The sequence below is a fragment of the Vombatus ursinus genome, unplaced genomic scaffold, assembly GCF_900497805.2.
Source record: "Vombatus ursinus unplaced genomic scaffold, bare-nosed wombat genome assembly UNPS02007612.1, whole genome shotgun sequence".
Classification (NCBI taxonomy): Eukaryota; Metazoa; Chordata; class Mammalia; order Diprotodontia; family Vombatidae; genus Vombatus; species Vombatus ursinus.
Genome location: NW_020947390.1, coordinates 1,255,558 through 1,269,322, shown reverse-complemented (window position 1 = coordinate 1,269,322; position 13,765 = coordinate 1,255,558). Strand labels below are relative to the sequence as shown.

General features: G+C 33.9%; 1 protein-coding gene across 1 annotated transcript in view; it reads right to left on the bottom strand.

Moving 5' to 3' along the window:
- Window positions 1-13,083, bottom strand: part of CNTN5 (contactin 5) — a 541,975-nt gene extending 528,892 nt beyond the window's left edge. The window contains exons 1-2 of the mRNA XM_027849527.1: window positions 12,938-13,083; window positions 12,630-12,805 (exon numbers count right to left, since the gene is read on the bottom strand). Coding sequence (XP_027705328.1) covers window positions 12,630-12,805; window positions 12,938-13,083 — 322 coding nt within the window. The remainder of the gene's footprint in view (window positions 1-12,629; window positions 12,806-12,937) is intronic.
- Between the last annotated feature and the right edge of the window lie 682 nt (window positions 13,084-13,765).

The following is a 13,765-nucleotide window of genomic DNA, read 5'->3' as shown; positions in this document are numbered from 1 at the left end:
CAAACAGGACAGTAACAGGAAGACCAGGAAAATGCATTGTTTCTAAAGCCAATCAAGGAAAGTTTCATGGAAAGAGTGGTCAAGAGTGTCAAATACTACAGAAAAATAAAAGAAACCAATGACTAAGAAAAGTAAACGTGATTTGATGCTTAAGAGGCATTTTCTAATGGACAGAGTGCTAGACCTGGAGTCAGGAAGACCTAAGTTCAAATTTGACCCCTGACACTTATAGCTGAGCAATGCTGGGCAAGTCACTTATCCCCAATCTGCCTCAGTTTCCTCATCCATAAAGTGGGGAGAATAATAGCACCTACTTCACAAGGTTATTGTGAGGATAAAATGAGATATTTGCAAAGCACTTTGCAAATCTTAAAGTGCTATATAAATGCAAACTATTAATATTCCAAAGCTCCAGATTAGATTTTCAGTATTTGTTGTTTCTGCTTTGGTTTTTCTCTCATGTATCACTTCCAACTTGGCTGGGAGTATAGGGTTTTTTTTTTTTTTTGACAGACATAACGTTCCTTTGTAGCTGCCCAGTGTTTTCAGTCCTCTCTCCCTCATTACTGTCATAATTGCCCAGAGAAGTTCATAACACCAAGCTAAGGTTAACTAACATATAGTGGCTGGAGGTGAAGAGAATAAGGAGGCACTCCTTAACTTTGCTGTCTTTCTCCTCCCCCACATGTGGAGACCTCAAATTGATGGGAGAAATAGCAGAAGCTTTAGTAAATAAGGTAAAAATATCAGCTCAAATATAGCCCTAGCTGGCCACTTTCTCACCTTTTCCCCCTCTCAGCTGATGTTAGTTTCTAAATATTTTATTAGGATTAATATTTTATAATAATGCAGTATAGTTTGGGAAGTTAAGATGTATATTATACCGTTTTTCAGCATTTATAGTGTGATAAAGGACACACACACACAAACACACACACACACACACACACACACACACGGATGTCCACTGGTTAGAATGAATCATCATTAAGATAAATTGAATCACCAGGTTATATGCTGTTATTATACTGCAGAGAAAGGCTGGCTGGTTTATTAAGCAAGGTCTCAGGAGGTGGCAATTTCTCTAATGAACTGTCACATGTGTGCTTGGCTGGAACATCCGGTGAGCTGTACTTCTCCCAATAAACACTTGATTCATCTGTCTGGTTTCTTGTTCTCTCTATGTGATTCCAGGCCTAGCAACTCATCATTTGAAAAGCGTTGTGTAAATAGTAGTCAATCAATAAATTCTTCTGTTAAATAAATGAGGAAATGGATTTTATAAAAGTAACAAAAAAAATAATGGCCGTCAGGAGAGTACATTTTTGTGTAAAGCTGAGCTTACAGTCTCATGAGTTGATTCTTTGCCTGTTTCCTAAAGTAACCTGACAGAGTGTAATACTTGAGTTGATATAGACTTAAAGAAGGCTAACTAATCTAGTAAGGAAGTAATTCTGTTATATGGTTTTGCAAAGATGATAATTTATGTCTCTGACAGTGGCAAGTGTGTATTTGTGTATGCAAAAACACATCTATTTTGAGCAAAGATAAAAGCTTGTTCTTCTGCTGTAGACTAGAGGAGCTAACTTGGTCTCTGAGCAAGGAGGACATTTCTAGTTCTAAGAGAGCAGGTAAAAACTCATGGATTCAAATGTTCTTTGTTTCTTCTTATCTAACTGTCATTCTATGACAGGTTTTTGTAACATCCAGGAAGTGTCTATGATGCAGAAGAAGGTATCGAGGTTATAAAGGTAAACAAGATTATGTTGACAGCTAATTTCAAAGTTTTATTTTTAAATGCTCATTTAGGCTTATCCATATTCACAATGGCATCCAGGTAAGTCTGGGGAAAAACAATCACTTGCAATTAAATTGCTGTTGTAAATTCCTGCTCACAAAGACTGACACAGGATGTAAAATCAGATCATAAAATTCTGGTTCCTATTTGAGCTCACCTTTTAAAGGTTTATTTAAAAAGAAGAGGAAAATAAAACCTAACTTATTGCTACATCTAGCTATTCAATAAATTGTTGAATAGCAGCAGTTATAGCCATAAGTTCTTTTTAAGGCATGTCCCCTTTAGATGTGTAGAGAAAGGAGGACCACCAAATGTCCTTGTGTTGTAGAGATAAGCTCCCTTTGGTGCTTCTGTTCCTTGTGGGAAAAGAGAGACAGTATTTTCCAAAGATTTTAAAGAAAAGCCAAAAAATGATGGATCTTGAATTAAAGGACCTAACTTCAAGCTAGGTTAGAGGAAATGGGACCCGCTTCAGAGAGTTAGTTCTTGTGCAACCTTGCAAAAGTCACTTAAACTCTATCCCCCATTAAAATATAAGTTTCTAGATGTCTTGCTTTTTGTATTTGTATTTCCAGTGTTTAATGCAGTACCTAACATATATTAAGTAGAAAACAAATGCGTATTTATTATATATGTATTTATGTATTCATTCATAGAACAAAATACAAAAGATAATTTATAGATATGTGTACATATATGTATCTATATATGTATTTCTGAAATTTTAGAGATAAATTTGTAATGTTAGAATAAAACCAGTTACAATGAATATTTTCTATGTGATACTAGCATGGCTTTGCCAAAGTGACTGCCTTAATGCCCATTGTAAAGAAATTAAGAATCTCTTTGTAGGAAGAACACATTGAATGATAATGTAAAAGCATCAGTAATCTGAACTCTTCATTCTAGCTCATGGACACTAATGCTTATATGATTATAACACAGGTAAATTATTTCTTTCTACACTGCATCAAATCATGGGGTTGAAAAATCATACTACTCAATACATTGTATGAATTTTAAAATTTAATTAAAAATGAAATATTCAGATGATTTTGGTTTTATGTAGACCATTTCTGTGGGGATGTGAGGAGGAAAAATCTTAACTCAATTAAATTCAACTATCATCTATTAAGTCCCTACTGTGGGCAAAATACTGAGGGCAGGAGGTGCTGAGCATACAAAGGCAAAAATGAAATAATGATAATGATGATGATAATAACAATAAAAATAGCCTGTATTTATGTATAACAATCTCATTTGAGCGTCGTAAAAACTCTGGGACATAGATACTATTATTATCCTCATTTTACAAATAAAGATACTGAGTCAGGAAGAGATCAATTGAGTTGCCCAAGATCACATAACTTGTAAGTACTAAGGCTGGATTTGAATTCAGGTCTTACTGACCCTACTCCTGTCACTCTCCACTGTACCATATAGTTGGCTCTGGGAAGCCAGCATACTATTAGGCATGCACAACTATAAGCAAATACCAGGCAAATTTAGGAGAGAAAGAAAATTGACTAGGACCATCAAAAAGTGCTTAAAAAATGATTGTTGTATATATGCAACCCACATTATAAAGTGCCCTCAAAGCACTTTGAAAAACAATCTGAAGTGTTCTTTAACAACTAGATGTATTGCTTTAAAAAGGAGGAGAAAAAAGAGGAGGAGGAGAAAAGAGTAGAATATAGACAGTCCTTTCAGTAATGGCTGATTTAATGAGATTAAATTCATATGATCATAAATCAGTTTTTCTAGGTCAGAATTTATTTTGGTGCACTGACTAAAGACATTTAATGACTTCTTCACTTCTAGCTCAGTTAATAAGTTATTTCTTACTTTCTTAGTTTAATGAAGGTTTATGAAATTGCATGGATTATTGTTTAAATAAGCCCATTACAGTTGAGAGCTTGCCAGGTGAATGATTTCCTATGTTTATGCACTTCTGATTGATATCAGTGGTCTTATTTGATATTCCACATTGACAGCTTATAATCATAATTTTGATGAGAACAATGAAGAAAAATATGATATTTTCCAAATGCTATTTAATTTCCTTTGAGTTACTAAGAGAAGTTAATTCTCAATGCTCAATTTTGTGTGAATTACAATTGAGTGCATTGTCTCCTGATGATATTGGTTGAAAATAGGATTTGGGAAAATATAACTGAAAAAAATTTATTATTTCTCAGTTATTTGACTCAAGTGACTCTGTTTGTTGGGTTGTCATGGCAAAAAAGATCAGAAATAGAGGGCATATACACAAAGATAAGATTGTTCAAGGAGCCTTCCAAATATGAAAGTTGATAGACAAACAACATTCTGAAAAGAAATTAAGAGGCAAGGTTTTACACCTTAATTTGACAATTCCTGTCACTATACCCTGTCTTGTAGCTAAGGTGAAGGAATAAGAGAATAGACAACTCCTTGTATAACAAAAAGTTAAATAGCATATTAGCTATAATTCTTGAAGCATAGGAATAAAAAGAACCATCAGAAACCTTTTTTCCTCCCGTAGGGCTGCACTTAAATCATTTTGGGCAGACAGGTGCCTATTATAGATCTGAAGGAAAAGATATAGCACAACTTGTCTTGGGAGTCTCTTGCAGTGAGGGAGGAATATTGTGTGTTCACTGCTCTGTAAAAGATTATTTTGTTAATCCATGGCTAGATTGTGTGTAGATGTTTCCTTACTAAGGCACAGAAATTTACAACTGTAGGGAACATTGTCTTATTAAAGTTATTGGATGTTAGATTTTTCTAAGGAGTAGTTGTCCCTCATGCTGGAACATTCTCCTCTTGCACTTTGCCTACTGACCTCCCTAGCTTCCTTTTAGTGCCAAAGCTTTTCTCGACTCTTTTTAATTCTAATGCCTTCTCTCTGTTAATTATTTCCTGTTTATCCTGTAGATAGCTTGTTCTATACAAACATTTGTGTCTTGTATATGGCTTGCTTTGTATTTGTTTTCAGGTTGTCACTAAGTTTATATTGGAAGCTCCTTGAGGGCAGGAACTGTTTTCTACCTCTTTTTGTATCACTAGCTGCACCCAGTAGACCCTTAATACAGGTTTATTAATTGATTGATTGAGAAAACAAAGAAGCCCCAGAACCTTGCCTGCTAGTCAATAGAACAGGACCTGTTCTTTCCCCACTTGTTGCACCCCCTCCACAGGCTCTAACACTTGCATCAAGAGGAACTTTGGAGACAGGAGGGAAAAGTTATTTGGTTTTTCTAGCCATATCATATGTATTTATGCAAAATGGGCATAGGGCAATGCTCCTCCTTGGTGACAGATTTGTGTGTATGAGAATTTGTGTGTGTATAACCACCATACCCTTTACCCTCTACTACATTTGAATGAATTTTTACTGAAAAATTGAACCACAGTATTGGAAATATACCCCTGAAAGGGTTACAATTATCACATCCTTAGAGAAGTAGAAAGATGACTCTTGGAAAGTAGGAAGCAAAACTCAGGGCAGCAAGGCTGATAATGCTTTCAAAAGTGTATACAGCTCTCATTTGCTTTTAAAGTCTGTGACTCAGTTCATATCAAAGCTCAAATAATGTTTTGTTTCTCTACTACCCAATGGTAAACATGGTAAATTGAGGAAGGTAGTTTGATTTGAAAACTAGATGTGCAAGGGGAAATATTCCATAATATAATTTCTCTTTTACAGCCTCCATCTAAATGATGATGACTAGAGTAGAAGAGAATTCAAAACCATATCAGAAAAAAAAGTTAATGGAACTAGATATGTTTGGCTTGGGAAAGAGAAGATTTAGGGGAACATGATAGCTATCTTCAAATATTTGAAGGGTTGTAATGAATAGGCAGCTAGGTGGCACAGTGGATAGAGTGCTTGACCTGGAGTCAGGAAGACTCATCTTTTTGAGTTCAAATCTAGCCTCAGTAACTTACTAGCTGTGTAAGTCACTTATCTCTGCTTGCCTAAGTTTGTTCATATGTAAAATGATTTGGAGAAGGAAATGGCAAAGCACTCCATTGTCTTTGCTTAAGAAAACCCCCCAAAATAGTCAGGCATGACTGAAACAACTGAACAATAAAGAAGAATTAAGCTTTCTAGATTGATCAAAAGAATAGAAATAGGACCAGAGGGTATGTTAGAAGGGAGTAGTACAAAGTATGGGGCCATTTCTCAGGATCGGAACTGTCACCTGCTTTCAGGGTGGTAAGTTCCCCTAGATAAGATGGATGGCCATTTGTCAGGGATATTATAGTGGTGATTCTTTCATGGAGGGGAGTTTGGAAAAGATGATCTCCGTTGTTTCTTCCATTGCTAAAACACTATAATTTTATGAATATTTATAACATAAATTTATTAACAAATATTATTCATACATATATATTTGTTACAAATGAGTTGATAACATTAAATCAAGTGACTTATCTGAGCCTGCAAAGGTCCTCAATTGCCAAATTGGTCCAAAAAGAGGCTAATGTGTAAAGAGGCTCAAGAAAATCCTTAAAAAAAAAGCCAGCTTGAAAAATGTAAAGATTTCAATAATCAAATGCCCTCGGAAAATAGAAATGGGTCATTTCTATAATATCCCATGGAGTGATGACATTTTGTTATATAGAATGTAACATCCTTTCCTATCAAGAAGTTCACTTTTATCATTTAATTGTGATACATAATTTTCTTTTACACTCTCAATTTATTCTAATAATTCCAAATACAGTGAATCAGTGATGCCACACACTATTATATTATAAAGACTTAATTATATCTATGTGTATTTTCCTTCAAACTACAGGTTTACCTGGAACAATCATAATCATAATGGGGGTCTGTATAATCATTGATAAGTCATTATCAGAGTAACTGATTTTTGAGCACTTTTTGAGCTCTTTCTATTGAGCCGATCCTGAGAAATGGTCCTGTACTTTGTACTACTCCCTTCTAACATACCCTCTGGTCCTATTTCTATTCTTTTGATCAATCTAGAAAGCTTAATTCTTCTTTATTGTTCAGTTGTTTCAGTCATGCCTGACTATTTTGGGGGGTTTTCTTAAGCAAAGACAATGGAGTGCTTTGCCATTTCCTTCTCCAAATCATTTTACATATGAACAAACTTAGGCAAGCAGAGATAAGTGACTTACACAGCTAGTAAGTTACTGAGGCTAGATTTGAACTCAAAAACAGTTTCATGGATATATTCTTGATACACCTAAAATTGTCTTCATCATTAACTAGGGAAAGTTTTAGATTACTTTATTTATGTCTTATACTATGCAAAATCAACTTTTATTTGGTATCATAATTAATAATTAATCTAATGTACAAATCTAATGTACAAAAATAATAAATTTTCTTGCAAAATGAAAATATTTCCCTCATGTTTATATATTCATTGTTCAGTAGATAAGATTTATGAAATATGATGGTAAATATAATTTAAAATTTCTTGATATTTGAAAATCTTGGCATAAAGGGTTAAAATCTAGTGAAACTTGGTTTTCATTCCTATTGTCCTTTTTATCTAAAGGGAGGATGTGGGGTTGGGGAATTAAACCAAAGATGCAAATTTTGAGTTTTAAAAGAAAATGATTACTTCATTTTATGGTTCATAACTAAAAGGGCTAAGAATTTTCAGTTACTTTGGAAAATGGCAGCCTTAGGTAGCAGTAATGGCAGGCTACTATTATGTACTATTATAATATAATCTAAACTCTTTGACAGTATTTTAGCTAATTACTTCAAGGAAAAGGTGGGGAAGTATTCTAAGTCTAAATAATCTAAATGCTCAGAAATGCAGTATGTTCCAATTTAGATATGAACTTTCCAATTATCCCTAAACTGTCAATATGAAGTTTTTGAAGTAAGACACAACATGAGGAGATATTAGTCTTGATTCATTTTCTGTTTGATTTTATACCATGAATTATTTGTGAGAATCTGAACTTTTGATAGATTGCTCAGAGCTTTCCGTTTCCCAGCTCAGCAGGGTGTATGAGATGTGCGTAGTGTCACATTATCAATTTCAAATTCTCATCAGCATGGTAATAGGTTAATAGAGTGACACAGCTTTACATAGCAGCTTCTTGCTTGTCACTGGTGGAAAAAATCACTCTAGTAGGTGAGAATATTATTTTTCTGATGAGTATAAGTAAAATGAATAAGATACTCCACTGTATAAAGGGTCTGATTGAGAACCAGCAACAACCATCACTAACAGTCAAACATAACTTTGTATTTATACAAGTCTTTCTTTAAGAAGGTTGGGGAAAGAAATAAACCAACCAATAAACAAAACAAAACAAAACAAAAACCTTTCACAAACGTGACTTCACCATTCTATCAATCTTCACTTCAGTCTTTTGAGGCACATAGCTATTGTTGCTGAAGTAGAGTATCCTCATTAAGTTGAACTGTGGTAGTAACTATTCATTTAGCTGGGAAACAAAATGAGACATCCTCAGGGGCAGACATTTGGTGGAAGTTTCCAAGGGAAAATGAATAAGGTTGGAGTAACTATCCTGGTCCATTAGAACACGAAGTGAAAGGTTTGTGAATGAATGAAGAAGTGAACAGTTTCATGGATATATTCTAATGACAAATAAAGGATTACTTTACAATGAAGAGATTTTACCTTATTGTGTATCCACAAGTAGACTGACATGATCAGAGAAATCATGGCTTACATATCTATTTTGGACTTAAGAGAACAAACACTACTTATCAATCAATCAATAAACATTTATTAAGCATCTCCTATGTACCAGGCATTGTCATGTGACCAATATGGCAAGATTTAAAAAAAAACCAAAACAACAACAGAGTCACCTCCACACCACAATGATGCATCACAGCAGGGCAACCCATGAAACAAATACCAAACAAAAACCAATACAAAATGGCCCTCAGATCTCTGCTCTTTTCTTTCTGCAGTGGTGGTGGAAGAACAGCAGAAAAAGCGCAGAATCACACAATTTTTGACCTGTCTGTAAGCACTGATACTCTTATAAACAACTATTTTTTTTTGAAATGTAAGATCCTTGCCAGTGACCCTCCACAAGTGAATATTTTGTGATGTATAAAATAACATGATACTTATATATCATTTAAAGTAGATGGAACACTTTATCAATTTTGGCTCATTTGCTCCCTAAAACTATGTGAAGTAGGTACATCAGGTATCATTATCCTAATTTTACACATATGGAGACTGACAGCCAGAGAGCTAAAGTGATTTGCACATGGTAACACAGCTAGTAAATTTCAGGTGCAGGACTCAAACCCAGATTTTCCTTTCTCTAAGTAGAATACTCTATTTACCCTACCATACTGCCTCTCATATTTGTATTGGCATAAAGCCTATAAATGGATGAGGTGAACCATGAACATGAATGATAATTACAATGAATTGATATAAAAGCACATGCAGATTTTCTATCTCTTTACACTATATTTTCCCTTACACTTGATTAAAAATGGACTTTTCACCTATTACAATTAAGGCTGTGAAACAGTATCAATACTTCCCCATCTCCATTTTCTTCAAAGTAGTATTATCTCTTTTCACTGATATCAAGCCCATTCCTTTCTACATAGTGATTAAACTAGCAAATTGTTTCGAAACCTCACTTTTCTGTTCTCAATTTTACATCTTCTAGTATATGTACACATATGTATGTATGTATGTATGTATGTACATATATATATATATAAAGAGAGAGAAAATTATAAGAAAACCCATATTTTTATCACAATTTTAAAAGAGAAAAAATATTAAAAACCCATTAACAAACAAATCCATAGATGATTATGAACTGACACTGTGAATGTATAGTATGGAACAAGATAATCCAGTCCTAAACTATTGTTTGTTGAATGAATCCAAATGTATTTACCAAGTACCAAATATGTTCTAGGCTCAGAAGGAGGCATGAAGTACAATAGAAATTCAAAAAATGGGTCACAAAATACACTTTTAAACCTTTTTGTTCAAGATTGTTCATTGGTAAAGGAAAAAATGCTAAAAATCAAAGTGAAAAAAATGATGCATAAGTCTAGACTATTTGGTAAAAAAGTGACTTGTATGAACCTGAGGGATGTGTCACAAAGATAGTGTTCCATCATGCAACCCATCAACCTTTTTCTCTTGGGGTATTCTCTAAGATCACTTCTTTTGTGAGTTTACTGTTAGTATATGGGACAAACTCTAGGCAAATGTTAGGTAGCTGAAGTACATTTTCAATGTACTTCCTCTTTTCTTTTCTGTCTTGCCCCTCCGTATTTATATCTCTTATACCAATTTCTTCCCTACTCCCAATTCTGCTATGGTGCCAGGGACCTTGTGTTATCTGACTCTGAGGAAAGTGATTCATCTAAAAAAATTTTGCCAATATATAAGTTCCAGTGTACTTCTCTCTCTCTCTCTCTCTCTCTCTCTCTCTCTCTCTCTCTCTCTCTCTCTCTCTCTCTCTCTCTCTCTCTCTTACCCACACAAACACACATGAATGAATGCACAAACTGTGAGGGTATTTGTAGTTAAAAAAGAAAAGAAGAAGCTTGGAAAAAGGGTAATATTTAGCCCAAAGAAATGAAGCTTAAGAATAGTGAATTTTTAGATGTACATTTGAATAGGAAAATCAATTTGGATAGAGGAGTTTTTCTTGTGCCCTCAAATCTAACAACTCCTATTTATATATTTAATACATACTCTCTTTAAGGAAATATGGGCTATTAGGGAAATAGACAATAAGATCATGATTATTGTGACAATATTTATATAGATTTTTCTTCACTTACAAATAAACCCCTAAAGCACATCAACTACATATCTGAGATAGTATATTTTGATGAGGTCATATAACCTAACAATAATGATTAAGCAACAAAATAATAATTTAAATGTACTGGAGAACCATGGCAGGTCTGAATGATTTTTGGCAGACTCAGTGTTTGCAAATGCCCTGTCATTGGCAAAATGTAGTCACATGACCTGGCAAATAAAAGCCATAATCTCTCAGTCTAAATCTGTCATAATGCATTACAATTTATAGATTAGAGAATCAATCTCGTATCACAATGGAACATTTTATGCCAGTTCATCACTTTAATTTTATAGTTTCAACTTTCATAAGGAGTTTTTTCTCACAGAAAATAATTAAATCTAGATAATGGTTCTACTAATTGGTAATGTTATACAGTAGATAGCACTGAATATAACTTCAAAATTCTCCTCTACATGACCATAAAAAATTTGTATCCTCTGTAAACCTCAAGTAAAATCTTAAGACCTATTTGGTAAGTAATGGATGGTTCTGATCTTCATCAGTGGAGAACATTCCATCACTAAGAGAATTGCAGATCCTTTTTTGCATATTGACCACTAGTGGGCACACCACAGACATAGTACAAACTGTAAGATATAAGTTATAGTTGTGTTTAACTAAGAGGATTTACCTGCACCTGGTATATTTTTGATGAAAAGTCACCGTCTTCCCACAGACACTCTGTATGACATTGACACAATGGTAGGAGCTGACTTTTTTTTTTATCAGTCTTATTTATTGTGAGTTCAACAGATAAATTGAAGAGTATTTTGCCCTATGCTTCAGTATGCAATCTTCTCTCAAATAAATACAGTTCATAATAATAATGGATGCTGTTTTTTTTCCTATGGTATAACTGATTCTCATAGAAATAATACCTTCTCAACTACCAAGGCAACCCTACTTTTTGACCATGTGACAGATTAAAATAGTTCCATGACTTGTCTTGGTATTCTCTAAGTTGTGAATCCTGGACAATTAGTGGTCTGGATTTTGAATACTCTTTTTTCCTCTTCTATATCTTTTTTTTCCCTTCTTGCATATTTTTAGTGTAGTGTATCTGAGTTAATTATACACACACATTTACAACAGATAAAAAATGTTCAAGAATATATAAAGAAAAATTGGTTATTAGAACTTTAGGACAAAACACTAAATCTAAAATGCACAATGGATATATTTTATAGCCAATGTAGATCCTTTACCTCCATCTATTTTGCAATTTTGAATGTGACCACCAAGACTACCAGAGATCAATAGCTTAGTATTGAGGTAAGGTATCAAACACACTACCTGGCACAACCAGGCCCACTCCTCAATGCAAATGAACCAGATTAAAAGTAATTGGGAAATATTTAATAGAATAAGTAAAAATACACTAGAATATAGATAATGTTAATGTGCTTTTCTAAGTGTGGATGTGCTGACAAGGATCATTATTTATTTGACACCACTGGCCTAAAATGGATAGTAGTCCTTCATTTCAAGAAAAACAATTTCAGGAATTTCTGTGAAAGCTTATAAAAAAGAGAACAAATTTGGATGAGATGAAAAAAATGATGGCATACATTTAATATAATGGTACATGGAATGGATTCTGAAGTTGGACTCAGAGGATCTGGGTTTACATCCTGGCTCTCGCCCTATTAATTATGTGACTGAGGAAATCACTTATTTTCTTGGGCTTCAATCTTCTCAACTCCAACATTCAGACTATGATACTACACTGAGGGGAAATGACCACAATAAACTCCTTTAGAGATTAAAATTCCAAAACTTATTTTTCCTCACTATTAAAATATACTTTTTTCACTAATCCTAATATTTTCCTCCCAGGAACAAAATTGGGCTTATTCAGAAGACAATAGTTTTATCCAGAGATTCAGAAATCTCTCAGGAAAGATATGGTCCCTACTCTCTGCAATTTTATACTCACAAAAACTCTGCCAATGATTTATAACATATTCGTTAACCATTAAAAGGGTAAAAGGGGTTCATGGCAATAACATAATTTACTCACAGGCAAACTGAAGTATGGCTTCTCTGCTCAGAATGCTTCCCAAGGAGTTAGCTGTTAAACACTGATAATGACCAGCATCCTTTGCTTCACTTGGGTTGCTGATAATGAGGTTTCCTTCAATCAAACTGTAGCGATAATCACTTTCCAAGTCTATTTCTGTTCCATTTCGTAGCCATCTTAGGAAAAATCAGAAGAAATACAGATAAGGATTACGTGGGGCATTCTCTTATTCTCTGGGGATTCCAGAATGTCATCCAACTGTTGTTTTTGAGGCTTAGGGGAATGAGTGCTCAAGAGTGAATTTCTACCTGTAATTGGGAACAGGGTTGCCTCGAGCTTCACAATTCAGTGCCACTTTCTTCTCATCAGAATCAGTAGGGAAAATGATATCATCTGGTTCCTGCACAAACACTGGCCCATAATCCACACTCTCTATAGAAACAGAAAAGGGCATACTTTCAAAACCCTCCAAAGACATTGATTCATTAGTGCTCCTCCCACATTATCTTAAAAAACCATTCTGCCTAGATACAAAATGTCTCTTATTCTTGATGCATTTTAAGGTAAAATATCAGAGAAAACTGTTGCTACATCAAATTCTACTTCCTAATTGAAAAGGAGATCCAAACAGATTGTCCTCCAATTGATCAACCTAGCTTTGCAATTTGTTATACAAACAATGAAAAAAAGGAATATATCAAGTATTTGATGCAATACATCTATTTAATTTCTTTGCATCTTTGTTTTTCATCTTTTAAGGTGGGGATAATGAAAATAATTCCAACCTCACATTCTATTATGAAAACTAATCAATGTTTCAATATTCCTTAAATTTTTTATTAATATGTTAATGATAGATTTAACAATTATAAAATCTGATTTTCTTGAGAATCAAATATTGGCCTTAATTAATTCATTTATTGAATCCTAAATGCTCAACATTCTTCCAGGCACTGTGGGTATTCAGAAACCACTGTTTGATTCAAACAAATGCTATAAATAATCCTTGACCTCAAGGAGTTTGCAATTTCGTGGAGCAAATAAAATATAAACACATGATAAATTAAATCAAGTATCTTGTAAACAGTATATGATCAAATTAAATGACAACTAAGTGATATAGGCATAAATTAAGA